We start from the raw sequence: 21,729 nt of genomic DNA on the forward strand, positions 1-21,729 counted from the left end.
CAGTGGGAATGGTGCACCTGCTGGCATTGGGTGGTCAAGCTCAATTGTTCCAAAGCTCATCTGAAGGCTGATCCCACTGTGTGGGCCTTGGCTGTTCTTGGCATCTCCAGAAGGCAGTCTGGCAGTGACAGCATCATCACGAAACTCCATCATCCTTTGATGGCTCAGAAGGTTGGTGGTGGATTTTTTTTCATTTTCTGCATGTATTTTTTAGACAAAAGAAAAAGCCCCAGTTTATAAAAAAAGAGCAGGAAGAGTTTACTCCTGAAACAGACATGAGGTTTTTGTTTTTGTTTTTTTTTATAAAAAGGAGATTGAGTTCTTGCTATAAAATGTGACTGAAAGATGTCAGCCCTGAAAACAGATTCTCACAGTGTTTTCAGTGTTGGTGGTTCACAAGGCATTGGACAGAGAAGATGTGGAGCTAGACTGAAACCATCACTGACAAGATGGTGAATGTGGCCTTCAGAAGTGGCTGCTTCAAGTCCCTTGGCCCCAGTTGAGCAGGTTGGCTCCTGGATTCCTGCTTAGCTCAGTGGAGGAGGTGAAGGAGTTGGGCATGTTCTCCAAAGCCTAGCAGACATGGCTCCTGCTTTGGTGGGCCAGGCTGGGAATCCCTCTGCTGTGGTCCCCTTCCCTCAGTATGGCGCTAGCACCCCCAGTAGATGGCTGTGCTAGTACAAGTCACTGGCTTCCCTGCTCACCCGCCCCCTTGGCATCCCAAATTGGTGTCAGATGCCAGGCTAGGGCTCTGCCAGACGTTCAAGCTGAGAGATGACCAGCACCAGCTCCTGCCCCTGGCAGCCTTCTTCAGACAAGGAGATCAGGGGCACTTTTTGCCCAGTTGAGGATTCCCCAAAGATTTTTTTTGCTCCAGATTCCCTTTGCCCCCAGTCACTTGTACGAGCTACCCTCCATGGAAGGCACCCTATAGCACTAGAATGAGACAGAATGAGCCCCATGGGGGGCTCAGGAATTTCACAGAAGGTCCATGGAACGGCACATATCACATCCCCATCAAATGACTCAAAAGAATGGCATCAGTCTAGCCTCCTTACTTGCTAACTGTGGATTTGTGGCCCAGAGGAGGAATCACAGAAAAAGCCCACGTTAACTCTGTGTCCTTTTTCTTTTTTATCTCTCTCTCCTTCTCCCTCTCCCTCTCTCTCTCTCTCTCTCTCTCTCTCTCTCTCTCTCTCTCTCTCTCTCTTTGAAACTTGAAAGCAATAACAGCCCTATTGGACACTCTAGCAGAAGTACCATACTGTATAGGAGGAAAGTGGAAAGTTGGCCTCTGGACGCTGGACATTGTCTTCTCTTCACATCGAATCTCCCAGGGAGTCGGAGTCATCCAAGGACAGAGGCAGGTACAGGTCCTGAAAGAAGAAAAGGAGCCAGTGTTAACTTGCCTTCACACCGGACATGTGAACCTAGGAGAGGCCTAGGTCCCAGTGCTGGCTCTGCCACTTAACTCACCATGGGACCTTGGAGCCCATTCCCTTCTCTCAGCCTCAGTTGCCTCCGCTGTAAAATGGGAAACTTGATTAGCTGATGGCTAAGGCTTCTTCTAGCTCTGACATTGTGGGATCCTATGGCCCTCCCTAGCCATCCTCGGTCTTCGGATTTCCTTTCTGTAAAGTAACGGGGCACTCCAGTTCCTCCCAGCACTAACACTCTATGATCACATTATAGCAGAATCATAGAATCTCAGAGCTGCAGGAGACCTCAGAGGCACACCTAGGCAAGCTCTACGCCAGCAGGAAGATGATGACGACGACCGCGATGCCGACGATGAGCGGGTGTCCGGCCTCCACGTGAATTCTCCCTGTTTTGGGCCAGCTTGCTCTCATGCTTAGAAAGTATGTCCCGACAGACATCAAAGCTTGAAGTGTCTTCTGTGTGAACTCGTCTCCACTGGGAGATAAGCTCTGCCCTCTGGAGCCGAGCAGAGTAAGCATGAGTCCCCTTGCCAACCTTCAGATACTGGAAGAAAGCTGTTATGTACAACTCAAAACTTCTAATCCCTAAGCAAAACAGCTCAGCTTCCTTATCTGGCCACATCATCACATCCTTTGTCATCGTGTCTGCCCAGGAGAGGGATGCCCTTCCCCCGAGTGGCAGTAGTACCCACTATCACTATGAGCTTCCTCCCCTTCTCCATGCTATGAGATAAAGACCCACCTTATTGGTCTCTGGCCTAGACAGGTAGCTATAGGGGAGAACTAGAATGGAAATGGGGACTTCGTGGGTATTAATGACTCAAGATGGGCTGGATCACTTTGGGGCAGTGGAAGGAGACCTAAAGTCATGTGCCCTTCCTGGTTTCTGCCTCTGTGAAATAAAGGGGTCCGATGACATGGTTACGAAGGGCCCTTCTCATTCTAATAATAAGGAGAATATAAATGAAAAAATACTTATTGACTCATAAGTGACCATTTTCCTTCCTTGGTTGCATTTAAGTAAAAATAAATGGGGGGATGGTAATTCTATAAAGTTCCTGGGGGGAGTGTTTGATACTTTCAAAAGAGTTTTCTTATGAAGGCAGCATGCCCAGTAAATGTGCCAGCATCATGGACCCCTGGGTCTTGGAATCCCTCAGCTGTGAGTAGACCTACCCCTCTGACCTGTGTCCCATATTTCAGGGGAGCTATGGGGACAATGTTAGGAATCATGTTTCTCTTTAGGTCCTGTCAATGTCTCGCTCCTTCGGAGGCACCATCGTTTCAGGCTCTAATGGTTTCCAGAGTTTGTCCATTCATCCCTCTCCTGTTTATTAATACAGGGATGGCTAGATAGATCTCTAATGCCTGTCTCTGCCTGCATGGATAGCCCCCTAGCAAAACTGGCCACCGAACATGGGCAGGTACTATACTCTCCAGTGCTGGCATACCCTGGAAGCTGAACAGGCCCGGGGCTTTAGAGTGGCCGTTGCGGGGCATAAAGATGGACCCGATGACATGTCAGCCTGCTTTCTGGGGTTGTTGTGGATCTAGCTTGAAGCAAATCCCATGAAGGCCCCTGAACTTCAGCTTTCTGTACAAAGGCATTTCTGCTTATGCTGCAGAGTGGCGCCATATTTCTAGCCATGTGGTTTGAAGGATTCCTTTGTAGATATGTTGTGGAATCCCCTTATAGGTTGAATTCACATGGAAGCCCTCAAATTACATCTATCAACTGAATCAAAGTTTACATTTGAAAGGCTTGATCTGAGGCCCTGGCTAATGAGTCTATTATTCTGTGTCACAGAAATCAAAGGGGATCATCACTGCCCCAAACATATTAGTAAAGAGCTCTGGCCAGCAATGGCATCGATCACTAGAAATGCCCACTCTGCAGTGTCTGCAGATCTGTTCAGGCCTGGTCCAGGTTGAGGAGGCCATGGCAAACATCACCTCCACACCTGGTCCAGGGCAGGAAGGCCTACACCAAGGAGCTGATGCTAGTTGGGTCCCCAAGGCAACCAGCAGAAGTTGTGGGGATGCTAGGACTTTGTCTTCTTTTAAAAACATTGATTTCTTTAAAGCTGATTGGTGTCTTTTGTTTGCAAACGACTGATACTTGCCAACAAACGCTTCAATCGAGCTCCCTAAAAAGGTACATTTCTTCCAAAGAGTTAAGCCAAAGCATCTGAGCACAACTGTGGTTGACAAGGCACTATACTATCTATCTGGGGAGTTGGCCTCTTGTTACCGGCAAGGAAGGATTTGTGTCCAACAGACATCACCCCTCATTTCATTCTTGTTCATTTTACATATTGTTCTTCGGCCTTCACCTCCTTTCCCCTACATCACTCCATACAAGGCTTCCCCTATTTCTCTGAATCCTTCATATTCATCATTCCTTACAGTGTTGCAAGATTCCATTCCATTTCTCTCCCATAATTTGTTAAGCCATTAGCAAACTATGTTGGGCACACATTTTGTTCCCAGCTTTCTATTATCACAGACTGTGCTGCTAGAAATCTCTTTGGACATAGGGTCTTTCATTGCTTTCAATAACCTCTTTGGGATATAGTCCTAGGAGTGGGATCAGTAGGTCAAAGTTACAAAGAATAACTGTTTTCTTACATCATAATTCCTGATCGTTTTCCAGAATGGTTGAACTGATTCAACCAGCTCCACCAGCAGTGACTCAATGCTCCTGCCTTCCTTCCCACAGCCCCTCTGACAACGAGTTCTCCCATTTTTTCTTTGTGACTTTGATGACCACACGGTGATACCTCAGGAGTATTTCTGCTTGCTGTTCTCTGTTTATTCGTGCTTTTGAACACTTTTTCTCTCGATGGTCGTTGACAATTCATGTTTCTTCACCTTCGTTTTCTACTTGCCTGAGACCACCCACCCCCGGCCAGAGCAGGTCTCTGGGCCAGGGGCCAACAGCTCCCTTCCTTTGGCTCATAATTGGAAAGCAACTGGTGGCCAGAGGCCCAAAGAACCAATCAGAGCAAGTGGGTGGCTGTGGTACCTGCTGGAGTTCCTGGGCCCGGCCCAAAAGCTGTTGAGACAGATGAGGAGGAGGCCATGTGGTATTGGTGTCGTTGAGATGGAATGGGAACGGCATTCCCACCTAGCCAAGTAAATAAAGCAGAAGGGAGTTTAGTAAGGTATAAGAGACATAATACCTTGTGCTTCCGGAGGCTCCCAGGGCTGGTGGGGGTCGAGATTGGCGACTGCTTTGACTTGGGGGTGGACAGCTGGCTGCTAGATGTCCCGTTGGCTGTCCCAAGAGAACAGAAAAGGCAGGTTGAAGTCAGTAGCATTGCAAGTACCAGGGATTCTCTGTGCTCATTCCTGCTCCCACCCCCCCCCCCACCCCCCACCAAGTCTCAGAGCAGGTCCCAGAAGTCAATCACAGACAAGCCATTCCCTTCCCCAACAGGCAGGACTAGGGCTCTGCCTCACTGGCAGTCTGAGCCATTGTTCATGGAGTGACTGGGCAGGAGCCTGTGAGGGGGTAATTAGGCAGTACCTGTGATAATCAGAGCTCAAGGCCCCCCCATTCCCTCCCACCCTGTTTCCATTATAACACAGGTTTTATCAGTTGACCAAGCCCCACCTATTCCCCACCCAGATCATGGAAAGCAAATGGGCAGCGATGGGGGACAGGACTCCTGTGCTCATGAAAAGGGAAGAGCAGGAAGTGGCCTCTTGTTCTCCCTTTCTCAGGAGAAGAACGGGGCTGCCAGGGGAAGGGAATATTCCCACTGGGAGGCCCCAGAGATGTTACCAACTGGCTTGAACCTGGAATGATGGGGCCTTTCATAGTGTTTGGGGAAATGACAGCAACAGCCTCCACGACTGAGGGAAGGGATCTCAGCTTAGCTGCTGACTTGCTGTGGGGCCTCCCTAAGCCTGCCTCCCTCCATGCCCCATCACTTGGTGGTTGTCAGCAGAAACCGGGATAATGAATGAAAAGGACCTTGTAAGTGTGACGGATTTTGCAAGGAAATGTAGAGATCATTAATAATAACACGAAGCTGACATCAGAGAGTAAATTCACAAATTACGAAACGATAAGCTTGTGAAATAGAGGGGCCTAGCAGAGGAGAGAGGACAAGATCAAAATGATGTAGGAACAGGCCATCCTCCTGTCTGTTACTGACACTCGCCCCCTTCCCCCCCCCACATCACAGCTCCCACCATCTTCCCAGGCTCCTGGCTTCCCAGCCTGGGCTCTTCCCTCTCCTTTGGCCCACATATCCAATGAGTTGTAATATCCCGCCGATTTCTCCATCCACATGTCTCCAGTTTGGCCCCACCCTAGATCAGGCCTTCACTGTCTCTCAGCTTGATTATCGAGCAAGTCTCTCCTTATTGTAATTGATCATCTACACAGTCACCAAAGTGAGTCTCCTAAAGCTCATGCCTCATCATGTCACTGTCCTCCTCAAGAAACCCCAGTGGCTCACCATTGCTTCCTTTGGGATCATATAGAGTTTGGCATTTAAAGCTTTTTATAACCTGGCTCTATCTTACATTTCCAGTCTGCTTACATGATGCTTCCCCTTCCTTGTCCTCAAACTGGCCTCCTGGCAGTTCCTCACAGTGACCTTCCATTTCCCCTCCCCATGCCTTTGCATAGGCTGTCTCTTCCACCTGGCATGCCATGCCTCCTCACCTCAGCCTCCTAGCCCTCCTGGCTTCTTTCAGGGCTCAGCTATGTTCCTACCTTCTTTCTTCGGGAGGCTACCCCTTCCCCCCACCTTCTGGTGCTTTACCTCACCCTTGGTCACCTTGTATGGGTGCTGGATTTACTGGTGTACATACAAGTTCTTTCCCCTGTCACAAAGTACGCTCCTTGAGGGCAGGGATCGTTTTAATTTGCCTTCATACCCCCAGAACCCAGAACTGTGCCTGGCACACAGTAGGCACTTAACAAATGCTTGTCGAATGTTGAGTTCTTGGGTCACAACCCCTCTTGGGACCTTCTACCAAGGTGTAGAAGGGTTGAGACCTGCTTCAGTGGAGGGTGTACTCACACAGAAGAAAAATCTCGAGGTCTCCCACGTCTGAGCCCTTTGGTTCACTCCCCTGGCTCCCCCCTAGTTCAGGCCCTCACTGCCTTTCACCTCCATTATCGCAGCAGCCTTTCAAGTGGCCTCCCTGCCTCCAGCCTCTCCTCACTCTTGTGCATTCCACACACAGCTGCTGCTAGAGTGATTTTCTTTAAGGGGTGTGCTGACCATGTGACACCTCCCCAGTCCCTCTCAGGGATGGTTCCAGTGTCTCTTTAGGCCTAGGTGAGAGGCCTATACCACACAAAGATCCCTGGATCCCAGAGTAACCTGTCTATCCTTCTTGGTGGCCCCACAGACTGGGAGTTGGCCCAGAGGAGACATCTTTAGGGTCACTGCGTGCATCCCAGATGTGGAGCTATCTCTGGCTTTGAGGAGAATCTCGAAGAGACTGTGAGAAACCACCAGAATCAATTAATCCTTCTTGGTGATCTCCTAAACAGTGCACTGAGCCAGAACCAGAGGGGAGCCTAGAACCCTAGTTATGGGGATTATTTTCCAGCCGGGGTGTGGGCTTGGCATCTTTAGCCTTCTCATAGTACCAGGGGACAGACGGCAGGTGCAGAAATCCCTTGGAAGAGTCTTGTCGGATGAACGGGTATGCCTGCGCCAATGCATTCTCCACTATACTCTCTTTCCTAATGCTATAGATGGGCACTGGCTCTTTGCTATCTGTGTTCCCTAAAGTGCTGAGCTCACAGACTTATGGGGGAGGAGCTGTGTGCTTGTGGTTGAGAGACAACTCAATGACTTTTTCCTTGGGAGTAACAGGAGAGTTAGGGCTGTTCCCAAACTAGGCTCCTTAGAAGTCTTAGGCAGGGTGGGGTGATGCCACGGCTTCATAGTGGTGGGCACAGAATCAGGGACGGGGCAGCTGCTTCAGGATCGGCCCTGTGCAAATGTCCCTGCCAGCCTTGGCCTGGAGGCCTCCTCCAGAGGTGACCCAGTCTACTCATTGTTAGGAAATTGTTCCTGCCATCAAAGCGACTTGGCTTTTTGCAGGTTCCCCCTCCACTGCTCTTGGTTCTGTCCTTTGAGCTCAAATAGAACAAATCTATTCCCTCGAGCCCACATTATGGCCCTTCAAGTACTTGAACTCAGCTTTTCCCCCTCGCCTTTTCTTCTCTGGGACAAACATCCTCAGTTCCTCCCGCTGATCCTTCACCACCTTGGAGAGTGTCCAGAGAAAGGCTTGTCATTGTCTTCAAACTATGGTGCCCAGACCTGGATACCCAGATGCATTGTGGGATTGGATACAATGGATACTCGCTGATTTACTTGGCTGATGGCAAGGTGAGGTCTAAGACTCTGCCACTGCCAAAGCTCTGCCAGCTTCTCTGTGCTGTTTGAGGAGATGCCTGGCTGAGCATGGCCAGTGTCTAGGGAGGAGGGGGCCAGGAAAGCACGCTCCTCTGTAGGAAATAAAGGCCAGTGGTTCCCAGAATGGAGCCCAAGACCCTAGGGTACTAGCAGGACTCTTGCCTCTCCCTGTCTGGACATTGCTCCTTGTTTGATGCAGCCTAAACTCCCAATTGTCATTTTGGCTGCCACCACATGTTGTTGACTCTTGCTGAGCTTGTGGGCTACTAAGACTCCCAGATCTTTCTTCAATTGAAGCTCTCTCTAGCCATACCTCCCCCAAGCAGCATTTTTGAACTCAAGTGTAAGACTTTTCATTTTTCCCTTTCAAATTTCACTTTCTTAGATTAAGCCCATCAAGATCTTTGTGTTTGTTGTTTGTCTAGTTTTTTTTTAAATTTGTAAATTTGATAAGCATGTCTTCTATGTCTTTATGTGAGTCACTGATCAAACAGCACAGGGCTGAGCACAGGGCTGAGCACAGATCCCTGGGGCACTACACTGAAGACCTCACAAGCTCCTACTAAGCTATCCTCCAAGCTTGGCTGTTCAGACAGCCCCATTCCATCTAACTACACTGTTGTCTAGCTGGTCTACTCTTCTCCACAAGAATTCCCCGAGGGATTTGGCCAAATATCTTGCTAAAGTCTAGGGAAACTATATTGACAGCACACCTCTGATTTACTTGTTTGGTGACTGTGGCAGAAAAGGCAAGGAGATCAGCTGAAGCCAGGCGAGCTCTTGGGGATCCCTGCTACCTTTTCTGGGTGTCCACTAAGCATCCCTTTAATAAGACAGCCTAGGACTTTGCCAGGAGTCAAAGCCGAGCTCACTGGCTTGGAGCGTGTAGACTCTGCTCACTTTTCTATTTTGAAAATCCGGCCATTTGTCTTTCACTAGTCCTGCTCTGGTTCTTCACAGTCTTCTAACATTTCAATTCAATTCAGTTCAAGTTAATCCAGCAAGTACTTATTACATGCTTGTGATGTGCCAGGCACTGTGCCAGGTGCTTGGGATGCAAAGACAAACCCTCGCCTTGCTCATTGCCAGCTTTTTGGTAGAAGCCTGGGGTGTGATCTGGGCATCTAGATGAGGCGGCATGGGGAAGCCCCGGACTTGAGTCAGGAAGACACATACTAGCTGTGTGATCCCAGGCAATACTGTGCTATTTCTCTGCCTCAGTTTCCTCCTCTATAAAATGAGGGGGCTGAATTAGGGAGCCTCAAAGGACTTTTCCAGCTTGAAATCTGTGATCCTCAGATTGGGGCCTCCTCTTACTCTTTTGGGGAAAATTCTGAGAAATGGAGAGGGAGTACATTCCAGCCTAATCTTGCATGAATGCCTGGAGGTCAAGGATTCAGTTGAAGAGCTTGGCTAGTACTTTAGTTTGTGCAGAACAGAGATGTTGTGAGGGGGACTCAAATGGAATGAGTCTGCGAAGGAGGGTGGAAGCCACATTGTGTTCAGCTCCGGTGACCTGATGAAGATGCTCATGTTTTACCTGCTTGGCAGTGGGGAACCACAGAAGACATACTCAGAACTGCATATTTTGACAGCCTTGTAAATGAGGGATTGAAGAGATGAGAGCCTAGCCTAGAAGCTAGGAGACAACTTGGGAGGCTGCTACAATAGTTCAGATGACAGGCGATGAGTGAAATCCTTCCCAGGCACCATGGAGCAGAAGAGCACCTGCCATGGGAGTGGGGCCCACTACACTGATGGTGTCCAGGTGAAAGGAGAAAAGGGAGAGGATGCCAGAGTTAATAAGATGGCCAACAGATTGGACATGTATATGGGGGTGGGGTGAGGGATGTGTGGGAAGAGAGGGGGATGGGCCACGGCCACACCTACTGGGTGTGCTGCAGGGAGAACAGCTCAGAAGTCTGGGTGGTTGGGCATACTACCTCACCAGGAAACAGAGAGAGGGGGGAATGGGATAGTAAGAGACCAAGTAGACTGGAAAACAACTTGGGGAGAAAGACACCATTCAGGTCCTCCCAGCTCAGGAGGGGCTGCATACTCTGTGTGGCTTGGGCCTTCTCAAGCCCTGGCCCAGGCTGGGGGTGGGGAGGGGGAGCTGGTGGCCCTGGAGTGACGATGGGCAGGTTGCCAGGCATTGCCTGCCCTTCTGGGGCTGTTTGGAAATGCTTTTGTCTCTTTCTCTCTCCCACCCTTCCAGTAGGGAAGCGGGATGGTGGGCCGGAAGCAATCCCTTCACAATTGATCATAGGGTTCTGGGGCCAGGCTCAACCATGGGTTGTCAGATTCTGCCACTGTTGAAGGTAGTAGTTTAATTTGAAATGGATTCTCTGGAATTGGCTGTGGGTAAGTAGTTATTAATCCTTTGACTAAGGGAGGGAAATGAAGGCTCCATCATCAGCACATTTCTGTTTTGACAAGGATGAATTTCCCTGAGGAAAGTGACGGTGTCTCTTAGAGGACAGAGGACTGAGGGGGTGTCGTGACTCATTTTTCTCTCTTGTGCATGGCTTGCCTCCCGGGGCAGGTAACAACCTTCCCCTGCTGGTGATTTGGCCCTACAGTGAAGCTCTCCCAGGGTGGGGACGACATTCCCCAAGGTAAAGATCGTTTTGGGAAACTCCCTTCCAAACATAGCATCCAGAAGGGCGTAGACCATCATCTGCCTAAGATGAGGAGATGAGCCTATTTCTGTGGCCAGTGGAGAGAGAGACCCTCCACACTCCCCGTTTGGGCTCCTGCCACTGCCCTATCCTCCCATTCCAACTCTAGGACACCAGCAGTCCTCGTCTGTCACATCTCTCTTGATACTCACTTTTCTTCACAGCTCAGCCACTTTGGTGGCCAAATCCACATCTCTAGGCCCGACTTCTCTTCCGGGTACCAGCCCTATATCTCTAACTGCTGTTGAAACATTTCCTCTAGAATGGGCCTTCATCACCTCGAACTGAATATATACAAGGCAAAATTGCCTCCTCCTCCTCCTATCTTGCCACGTCCCTATCTGTCTCCTAGTCATCCTGGTTCGATACTTCGGACTCATCTTGAATGCCTCCTTTTCTTCTCACTTTTCACCCATTTGGTTATTAATTACTTTATTCAATTTCTGCTTTCAAAACACTTCTGTCTTCCTTTCCCTTCCCACTGCCACCACCCTGTTCCAGGCCTCATTACCCCTTTGCCTCATCCAGAATCCAGATGAGGGAAACCAAGCCAGTGAAGGGCCTTGGGTCCACGCCATATGAGGACAGGTTGAAGAAACTGGGGCTGCCTCGACCTGCTGGTGCTGGGGCAGAGGTGGTGATAGTGGCTCATGGATGGGTAGGGCTGTTTTATGTAACGGTCATTAGTCCCTTGACCCCAGAGGACAGACAGAGGAGCAATTAATTCAACAACACTGGATGCAAGTTGTCTCCAAACAGCCTAATAAGTAGAGGTGTCAAAAGGGGAGCTTTGACTTGAGCCCTTGGTGGGGTAATTGGAGATAGGCTGATTCTCATTCTCAATTCTCATTCAGGTTTGGGTTGCACCAGATGACCACTGCCAACTCTTCCGAAGTGGAGAATCTAGGCCTGGTAGAGCTTGAAAGTTGCCTAGGGAATGTCTCCAGGAGTGGGAAAGCTGTGGCCTCGAAGCCACCCACATGTGGTCCTCTAGGTCCTCAAGTGCAGCCCTTTGAGTCCAAACTTCCCAGAACAAATCCCCTTCATAAAAGGATTTGTTCTGTGACGCTTGGACTCAGTCGAAAGGCCACACCTGAGGACCTAGATGGCCACACGTGGCCTTGAGGCCACAGGTTCCCCACCCTCGATTGTAGCCCAACCCCTTCATTTTATGAATGGGGAAACTGAGGCCCAGAGAAGTGGATTGGCTTGCTCAAGGTCACATAGCTGGTCCATTGCAGAGCTGGGCTCTTTACCCATTTCACACTGGTTTTCTTGCTGGGCTTTATAAATCTTATCTAAGTGTTTCAGATCCAGTCATGATGTGCAAGGCATGGCTGAGAAAATAACCCGATACCTTTCCATTGACATGTATGGCATATGTGAAACTCTATCAACAGAATCTGCATGCATGGGTTAGTTTGTTGGTCTGCACGGTCAGGCAAAGTGAAGTGTTAGCTAAGCACATCTACTTCTTCATTCAACAAACACTCACGGAATGCCTACTGAATCCCCAGCTCTGCCCTTGGTGACGTTGGTGGTGGTGCTGACAGTAATTATGATGACCATGAAAGGGCTCACTCTGATGGAGTGGCTTGGGGCCATGTCCTCCTGTCGTGGGGACAGCATATTTAATTTTGTCACCGTATGGTGCAGTGGGTTTGGCACCATGGAGGCACATCTGGTGTCTAGTGGCAATGCACCCTTAGGCATGCAGAAGATGCCCCTCTGTGGGCAGAGTCAACATGCACAGTTAAGGAAAAATCACTTACCATCTTGGTCGTTACCTGAGTCAGCCGGAGACTTGCTCCTGCGCACAGGGCCAGGACTTTTTGCTGAGCTCTTCTGAGTCTTGGGAGATGACTTGGTGCCAGTGGTGGCAGGTGGGGCCCCCTTCATGACTCGGCACTCTGGGGGGAAAGCACCCAAGTTAGTGGGACCCAATGTGCAAGAGGCCAGGGTTAGGATGCCCCATGCTCTGGTAAGCCAAACACTGACTCCATTGCAGCCCCTTGCCCAAGACTAGACACCATAAGGGACCTGTCCAACATCACGACGAGGAAGTGGCAAAGCTAGGATGTGAGCCCAGGTTCTCTGACTACAAATCCAGCCTTCTTTCCACTGTACCATAGGGCACTGCTAAGGGCAACCATTGAAATCCAAGAGATCAAGAAAGGTAAGAGGGAAACTGCTCTGCAAACCTTAGAGAGTTCTAGAAATGCCAATATTCTTGTCTATTATTATTGAGTGTGACTTCCATCTCCACAGATGGGAGAGAGGCCAGAGGGCAGGAGCTTGGTCTGAAATAGGCATTTAATTCACGGTATTTTAGAAATTGGCCCAACCAAATGGTTTGTTATTGTAGAACAGACCTGAGGATTTGGAGTTGTAAAGGACCATAGAGACCAGAGAGTGTAGCCACCTCATAGTATGGATTAAGAAGCTGAAGCCTAGAAAAGCAAAAGGGCTGCAGGACCTGGGGCTTGGTGGAGAGGGCTGAGCACAAGCAAGGCAGATTCTACAGCTTGCTTGGTGGTGGGCCAACCATGTGACCGGCAGCCTGCCTCAGTCTATGGAGGAGCCTGAGTGGAGATCCCAGCTGAGGCTGACGCAAGGAGTGGGAAGGGGATTTGGGCCTGAGAGCAGTGCCAGCCTCACTTGCCCATTGTTCTAGGATCTTCCATGTGCTTCCCAAGAGTGCTTATTTAGAGTCCTATGACTTAGGTTTGAATCCCAGCTCTAGCACTTACCAACTGCAAGACCTTGGCCAAGTCACTTCTCTCTGGGCCTGAGGGTCTCCTCTGTAAAATGAGGGGGTTTGACTAGATGGCCTCTGAGGTCCATTCCAGTTCTAACTTTGTGTTCCCGTGATCCTTCTAGGCTCATATTTAGGCTTGGCTTCCTTCCTTACAGCTCCCTAGGAAACCCCAAGGCCCTTTTCTTGGTTGAAATTAGGAAAGAGGAGACTGGTCCATAACCATCCTGGGAGAACTGGGCATGGACTAATCCTAGTGGCTAGGTATGGAGTGAGGGGAATGGTAGGGAAGAAAGGTTTCAGGGCTGAATGCCTCAGGTTGTAACTGCTGATGGCAGTGAGTGGGCAGGGAAGGTAAGACGGGTTTAACCACCAGCTTTATGTCCTTCCTCCCCCATAGCTCAGCATCCTTCCAAAGCCACCCAAGTGAGCCCATGGAAATTTCAAGTGGCAAAAGGGGAACCAAAGGCATGACAAGGACTACAAGCCATAGGGGCTGTCCATGCTCACCATTCTCATCCAGGGAGAAGTCATCCTGGGCGTAGCGGAATTTTTCAGGACCACAGGCAATAAATACATCATCATCACCAAAGAAATCGTGGAGACAGGTCACCTGTAGAGAAAGCAGACACATTGTTGGCAGTTCTGTTGGTAGGACACCTGTGATACCCGTGGCCCACTAGAGGCAGCCAGAAGGACCCCAATCTTCCCTGACCCCTTTAGCTCACAGACAATACGGAATTGGAATTTTCAAGACCTCAGAGGCCAGCGAGTCCAACATGGCTGACAGGGGCCATCCAGCCTGCATTTGAGGACCTCCAGGGAGGGGAGCCCACTACTTCCCAAGTCATGTCATCCCACTTTGGTCAGGAAGCTTTTCCTGACAGTCACAGACTAACTCTGCCTCTCTGGGCTCTCCTTCCACTGTTCTTGGGTCTGCCCCTGAGGCCTAAAAGAACAATTGAAGGCCTTCTCTCCCCCAAGCCTTCCCTTTTCCAAGTTATGAATACCCAATGCCTTCATCTGCTCCTCACATAGCAAGGAGTTGAGACCCCTCACCATGCTGGTTGCTCTCCTCTGTGTGTCTTCCAGATTATCAATCAGCTAACCAAACATTGGACAAGCCTTTATTAAGCACCTCCCAGGTGCCTGGCACTGTGCTAGAGCTGGGGAAGTGAAGCCGACAAATGAGACAATTCCTGCCCCCAAGGAGCGTCTTTCTCTCGGCAGAAACATAGAAGATAATATGAAATACATATGAAGAACATACAAGGAGATGTGAGGGGAGTATTAGCAGCCCACTACTTTCCTAGGTGTCAGAGCCTCCAGCCTCAGTTTCCTTATCTGTCCAGTAGAGATAATAGTTCTCATACCCAGGAGTCTAAGAGGTCACTCCCCTTTATTTACAGAAGGAGAAACTGAGGTCCAGAGGGCTCAGAGCAGGTGGCAGAGTAGAGATTTGACTCCAACTCTACTGACTCCATGCCCAGAATGCTTTCCATTGTGTCCTGCTTCCTCCACCCTGATTCTGGCTGCTCACTTCACTGGCGACTACACAGATGGCTTCCAGTGCAGGATGGTAGGGGTAGAAGATCACACTAATACCATGGGCCTAAACCCAATGGCAAGGTGCCATTGTCCCCAGTATTCACACACTCATGCCTAGTAAAGTTCAGGTGATCCTCAGGTGGCTCCCACAGAATCCTAGGAAAGCCCCAGGCTCCTCTGGACTCCAGTGTGAAGGAAATATGTTCTGTAGAGAGCATTTGATCTTGGGTCAGAGAACCTGGCATTGAGGCCTGGCCTGTTGCTCCCATGTAACTTTGGGCAAATCACTTAAGCTCTCAGAGCCTCAGTTTCTCTAACTGTGAATGGATTGGGGTTGGACAAGATATTGCAGACTTCTTCTTGTCTCTTCTCCCCTCCCCTCACATGCACTGCAGATGCTTGAATGTCTGCCTCACTGGGTTTACTGGCAGTACCAGCTATCCCAGTGGCAATGGTGAGGGCAGTGCCCTAGTGGTCCCTTTGCCCTTTCCCCTCCTTCTCTCCTCCTGCCATCAGATTGGTAGCTTGGGGGAAGGACTGGAGGGAACAGACATACCAATGTGTGTTGGGGTGACAGCCCAGGGAATGAGCTCAACAGCCCAGCTGGCATGTGGGTGTCCCCTCTCTTCCTGTAGCCTTCCAGTGAGGGGGTGTCCCCCATTCCATTGAATTGTCAGCAAGCTTTTCCTTATTTAGAATCCCTCCCCTCCCCTCCCCTCTCCTCTCAGGCACAAGGGCCAAAGGGAATGAGAATGAGTTTTCCAGACATAGACTTGAGCTCCACACGAGGGGAACTTCCCAGCAATCAGAGCTTTGCAGAATAGAATTGGGTGCCACAGGAGAGGGTGAATCGCCATCGCTGGTTGTCTTCAAGGAGGTTGGACATCCCCCAGCCCTCGCCAGTATGTTAAAGGGGGGATCCCTGTTTGTTGGTACACATCTGACCTCTGAGGCCTCTTCCTGACCCATGATCGGGCACTGCTATACCATCTAGCTTGGGCCACAGGGAGTTTGTCCTCTGTTCTCTTTTGGTGGTCACATCTGTCATCCTAAGTTTCTGGTGCAAATGGGAGATAGTATTTCTTTGACCATATTTTAACTAAATTACAAAGGGATCTTCCTCTACCCCATGGCCTTGCTGTTGCTCACAAGCAAAGCCCTTCTCCAAGATGAAGAAAGCAGCTATTCTACTCTCTTCCCAACTCTTAAGTGATAGACCCTACAGCCTCTGCCATGGACACTGAACTCATTAGACATTTGGAGAACCAATTCTAGGATTTGGGGATTTTGAGCTGGAAGGGACCCTAGAGGAATCTAGTCCAGTCTCTTAATTTCACAAAGGGAGAGAATGAGGGCTAGGGAGGGGAAGGTCCCATAGCTAGCAAGTGCCAGAGCCTAGGGATGGGAACATGGGTCCTCTGCCTCCCAACCCAGCTGAACTGAACTGAAGGCAGTTCTCCTGTTCTCCCTGACTCTTCTCTTCCCTAGGCTAGAGATCCATCAATTCCTTCAACTGGTTCTCATGTGGCCTCGACTCAAGGCCCTCCTGGTTGTCCTCCCCAGACATTCCCCAGATCTGAGCCTAATACTCCAGATGTGGTCTGATGAGGCAGAGGACAGTGAGATGCTACCTCCCTAGCCCTGGAAGCTTTGTCTCTCACTTTGACCTGGCATTTAGGATCCAAATGGAAAGATTGCGTGGATCCAGCCTTATTTCCCACTACTTCCCTTTCCTGGTCTATGCTCCAGCCAAATGGGATGACAGGCAAGATTGGCATTGGCTGACCTTTCAACCATCTATACCCTTAGATACCGAGGCCTCTGTCTTGCTCGCCTAGTTGCCAGACCCCTGCCCGTGCTGACGTGGGGGCAAAGATGGGGTTTCTAACCCTTAGCCTGGCTGTCTCCAATCCCAAAGCCCTGCTTGCCTCTTACTACTCATCCCATAATCTAGCATGCTAAAGCCATTGTCTGCTAGGCTCTCAATCCTGCTTCTGGGATGCCCTGGGCTCTTTGGGGAGCCGCAGCGGGCTCTTTGTGGGGAGCCCTGGTGGGCTCTCTAGCCACCTGGAAAAAGCCAGCTCTGCCATCTTCAGCTAGCGCCCTCTAGAGCACCAGTGCAGTGCAGTAGGCAGAGGATTGCTGCATTGGGAGGGAGGCAGAGCACCTGGGGGTGATCCCCAGCTTTGATGCTTCCTACCTAGGGAACCTTGGACAAGTCATTCCCCCTCTCTGGGCCTCCATTGTCTCCTGTGGGCCCCTGTCAGTCAGTAAGTGCCTCCCATGCATCAGGCAGAGTGCTGAGGACTGCGGATACAAAGAAAGGCAAGAACAGTCCTATCCATGCCTTCCCCTTCTCTGAGCCCACCTCCACCCCACCCATCTCAAGTCCAGCCCAGCACTGCGCCACATACACGAGGGCCAATACCTGACACTGAAAGCCCCGACCTCCGATATCCCATAGGCACTAACTATGGCCTTCCATACCCACAGCATATGCACACTACCATAGTCCTTTGCCAGAAGTTGGGGGTGGGAGGAGCCAGGAAAGACTGGCTAACACAGCCACTCATTTGCTATGGTGATATTCCCCTCCACACAGGCAGCATTCTGCGTCAGCCAGGCCCAGCTCCCTCCCCCCTCCCCACTCTGCGGCTGAGCCACTGCAGTCTCTCAGACAAAGAATCTGATGGCAACTATCTCGGTGACCTCATCGATGGTGGGCGATGGCTGAGGTGGCAGCAGCCTGGAGCAACCTGATTAGCATCCCAACAGAAGCCCAGGACTGGTCAGGGCCTGGGCCTCTAACTACATTCAATCTCCCTCCTCCTTAGCCACAATCCCATTGAAAGAGGTCAATCTGCCCATCCCAGCATGAAAAGCCCCTATGAGCTCTTAGGTCATTGTTAGTCCTCCACAAGGCGGGCCAGGACAGACCTGCTTTACCTGGGGTTGGGGGTGCCTGACAGCCAGATGGCCTTTCCCACAATGGCTTGTAGTGCCAGCTGGCCAGAGTGGAAGAGCAACACATCCTCAGCAGGGCAGCAGGCTAGCACACGGATGGACTGGGCCAGTCCCCCATCAGAGGGGGGCAGTTGTTGTTCTGTCATTTCAGTCATATCCAACTCTTTGTGACCCCCTTTGGGGTTTTCCTTGGCAAAGATACTGGAGGGGTTTGCCATTTCCTTCTCCAGCTCATTTTACAGATGAGGAAATGGAGGCAAACAGGGTAAAGTGAGTTGCCCAGGGTCACACAGTTGAGGTCACATTTGAACTCAGGTCTTCCTGACTTCAGGGCCAGCACTTTATCCACTGCGCCACCTAGCTGCCCCAGAAGGAGCAAAGCCCCACAGAATAGTCTGGCTATAATCATTGTAGTAAGGGCCTCTTAAATGCTGGGAGAGCTACTTCCAAGTCAAGAATCTGGCCCCTGTAGAGCTTGGCAAAGGTGATCGGGGCAGGGGGACCTGAATTTGGATGGTTCAGGGGCCTCCTCTGGAATCTCGGGCCCAGGAAAGGCTACTAGGGCCCCTTAAGCTTCCACCGGGAAATAGCTGGCAATTTATCTCAAGGGGCATCTGCTGCTGCTGAGGAAGCCTCTCAAAAGGAAAAAAGCAGAAGCTGCAATTCAGGAAATGAGCCTTCCTTTGGGGAGATCAGCGTTCCACTTGCCACCAGCCCAGGAGGTACTGCCCCCGGCAGCTGCTGGTCCCGGCCCACATTATTGGGTGCTGGCCTTGGGGGGTATGGAGTGCAGTGCAGCATGCTCTGGGCTCAGTTTCCATTTACCCCCAAAGAGTGGATAAGTGGGTACTCTCCACATAGTCCTACAGAAAATAGCTGGCCATGTTCTGTCATCTTTCTAAGACTCAGCGATGGTAAGGCATTTCAGATCATAGAATTCCCCGAGCTGACATCTGGGCCCTTACAGACCCCTGAGTGCAGTATCTTCATTTTTATAGATGAGCAGACCTCGTCCCAGAAAGGAGAAGTGATTTGTTCAGAATGATGCAGGTAATATGTTAAAGAGCTTAGATTTGAACCCAAGCCCCTGAGTCCAAAACAGTATCTTTTCCTCTATTCCTGTCTATTTCACACAGCCTCGCAAGAAGCCCCCAAGTAGGCTGCACATTCCATAGAAGAGATTTGCTCTTTTATCGCATCACTATCCACTATCAAGGCCATTGTTAATAACCATATGTAGCTTGGGGTCCCATTGCCACTTGGGCTCCCTGACCATTTAACTCGTGCTCCCTGTCTTTGTTCAGGGCCGCTAGCCAATGGAACCAGTGTTGACTGAGCCTGGGATGCTATTAACTTGTGCTTGGGTGGGCTCTGATCCCCAGAGGCTGATTCATATTGCTTTCTAACCCATGGCAATGTTTGATCTGTTCCTCTTGAGGTGGAGCTCCCATTTGGTTGAGGATAGAAGCATAAGAAAGCAACTGGGAGGGTAGCTCTAGGCTAGATAGAACTAGCCCTGGAAGTTAGAGAGTTCCTGGATGCTCAGAAGACCAAAGCCAAAAGAAGACAAATGCCTTAGTTTCAGTAATCCTCTTCTAACCCTCCCCCCCAACCCAGTTACCCATCTTATTCTCTTCTAAGCTAGGGACCAGTCCTAGCCTGAGCCCATCCTGCAGACAGCTATATGGGGGGCAGACCTAGCTCAATGGCATTGACTGCCCCAGGATTATAGAGCAGAGCCTAGGATTCATCTCATATTTCTGGTTACATAAAATGAGGGCTTGGACTTGGTGGTCCATATGGTTCTTTTCATCTCAAAGTCCTATGATTCTATGACATGATCCTGAAAAGTAATTCAGGAAGGCACTGGGCCATAGTCAACCTCACTGCAACAACCATTTTGAATAATTCCATCATTTGTTTATCAGATTCATTAGCCTACCTGCCTGACTTCTCCCCAGCTCCCTATCCTTCCTCTTTTCCCTTTCCCCTGCCCCAAAGGACTTCCTGGCAGCAAGACCTGGATTTCTTCTTTCCCTTGCTTTTCCTGACACTACCTTGATATGCTGACCGTATTCAGCACCACGGACAGTGCCTCTGGGCAGCAAACTAGTCTCTTGAACAGGCAGGCGGCCAGTGGAGGCTGAGGACCACTCCCCATAGGGACAAAGAATCTACTGTTTCTAACGTTCTGGCAGTGGACAGACCCTGTAAAACTGGGTGTGCTACTGGGGGGAAGGCGGGATGGGGGGGATCATCCACCTTTTGGAAGCTACAGAAATTGGGGGGGCATATCAGGTTTTTAAGGAAGCTGTAAGACTGAAGGTAGATACTGGTTGGGAGAGGCAGTGTAGTGTAGTGGAAGAAGTCTGAAGCCCCAGATTTGAATTCCAACTCTCCCACTGTATGACCCTGGACAAGTCCCTTGCCCTCTCGAGATCTCATTTTCCTCCTCTGTCAAATGAGGGGCTAGACTAGATAAACTCTAGTGAAGCCCTTTCCAGCTCTAAATCCAATGAGTCTCTGAGGTCCATATTTTGCCCATTGGCCAGTGAAGGCCTCAGCAGGCTCTGTGATAGGACATCAAGGAGCAGTGGGTATTCAGCAGCCTGGGACACCAGGTCCCAGGAAGGCCTCTGCAGAATCCTCAACAGTGAAGGCCATAAAGGGCCTTCATTGGCTGCTGGTGACGGTCAGCTGCCAGGGCCTGCCTGCACATGGCCAGGGGAGGGGAATGGAGGGCCGCTGAAGCAGGCACATGAAAGTCTATCAAGAAGAGAATGAAGGGGGCAGCTAGTTGGCACAGTGTATAGAGCACTGGCCCTGGAGTCAGGAGGATCTGAGTTCAAATCCGGCCTCAGACACTTGATACATGTACTAGCTGTGTGACCTTGGACAAGTCACTTAACCCCAATTGCCCTGTCTTTCCCCCTCCAAAAATAAAAAAAAATTTAAAAAAGAAAAGAATGAAGATGCAAACCAAAATCAGTTTCAGAGGATTCTTTGGCAGTGAGTAGAAATGGTGAGACATCTATGACCTTCCAAATGGCCAGCCAACCACAGGTGTGAGGAAGGAAACAAGGCTAGGTTGTGTGTGTATGTGTGTATACATGTGTGTATATGTTTGTGTGTGACATAGATACTGGAGGTAAGACGGGGGCAAAACTCTAATTTCCCTACTTTGGTGCTCCTTATGCCACACCTGGTTGCCTTTTCCCAGGTTTTCAGAGTCCTAGGCCAGTGGTCTTCTCATGCCAACCTCCCACTTCAACTTTAAACGGAAGAACAGATATTAGCTCAGAGTTGCCAGGGGGTGTTGGATACAGAAGCATGTGGCCTCGCTTTTCATTTTGGTGACATCACACAGACCTGAACTTTTGTGAACCAGTGTGGGCACCAGTGTGAATCACTAATTAGAAATTCCCTTCAGTGATGCAGATTGCAACCCACTTATACCTGTCCATTCTGTGGAAGTGTTGTGTATGTCCTCTCGTAAGTTCAGCACAGTAGGGAGTGGGGTCCTATGCAACGTGTTAAAGGTTTCCCTTGTTGCCATTATGAGCACACCTCTGGAGCGCTCTGGCTACCCATCTGCCATCCCTGTCCCTTTACCTGACATTCACTTTTGGTTTTTTTCAGATTGCCATTTTCATGACTCACTATAGCAGAGCAACCTCAGAAGAAGTTTACATGGCAGGCTTGGGGGTCATTAAAAGAGCCCTGCAATTTTCTGAAGGCAATTCAGCCTGCTTTCATCCTCCTTCTCAACTGTGGGTCAAATTCATCTGTCTATCACAGAGATACGTACTGATGCACAAGCTTCATATTGTCCATCCGCACGTGCATCATGATCTCAGCAATCTACATTCTTCATCTGCTTGGGCTTGCTTATGTGGATGGTCAGGCCAAATTATTTTGAGTGGTTACACACCTCTTCCAGGAGCCCC

General features: G+C 50.0%; 1 protein-coding gene across 2 annotated transcripts in view; it reads right to left on the bottom strand.

Moving 5' to 3' along the window:
• Positions 1 to 1,319: 1,319 nt before the first annotated feature.
• The window catches only part of DCX (doublecortin), a 41,151-nt gene continuing 20,741 nt past the window's right edge, over positions 1,320 to 21,729 (bottom strand). The window contains exons 3-6 of one of the 2 annotated variants that reach the window (XM_036740163.1): positions 13,781 to 13,883; positions 12,303 to 12,425; positions 4,622 to 4,716; positions 1,320 to 1,376 (exon numbers count right to left, since the gene is read on the bottom strand). In XM_036740163.1, the coding sequence (XP_036596058.1) occupies positions 1,320 to 1,376; positions 4,622 to 4,716; positions 12,303 to 12,425; positions 13,781 to 13,883 (378 nt within the window). Of the gene's footprint in view, positions 1,377 to 4,621; positions 4,717 to 12,287; positions 12,426 to 13,780; positions 13,884 to 21,729 lie in introns of both variants that reach the window. The other variant, XM_036740162.1, reaches the window with a different exon arrangement.

Source organism: Trichosurus vulpecula, chromosome X, assembly GCF_011100635.1.
Source record: "Trichosurus vulpecula isolate mTriVul1 chromosome X, mTriVul1.pri, whole genome shotgun sequence".
NCBI classification, from domain to species: domain Eukaryota; kingdom Metazoa; phylum Chordata; class Mammalia; order Diprotodontia; family Phalangeridae; genus Trichosurus; species Trichosurus vulpecula.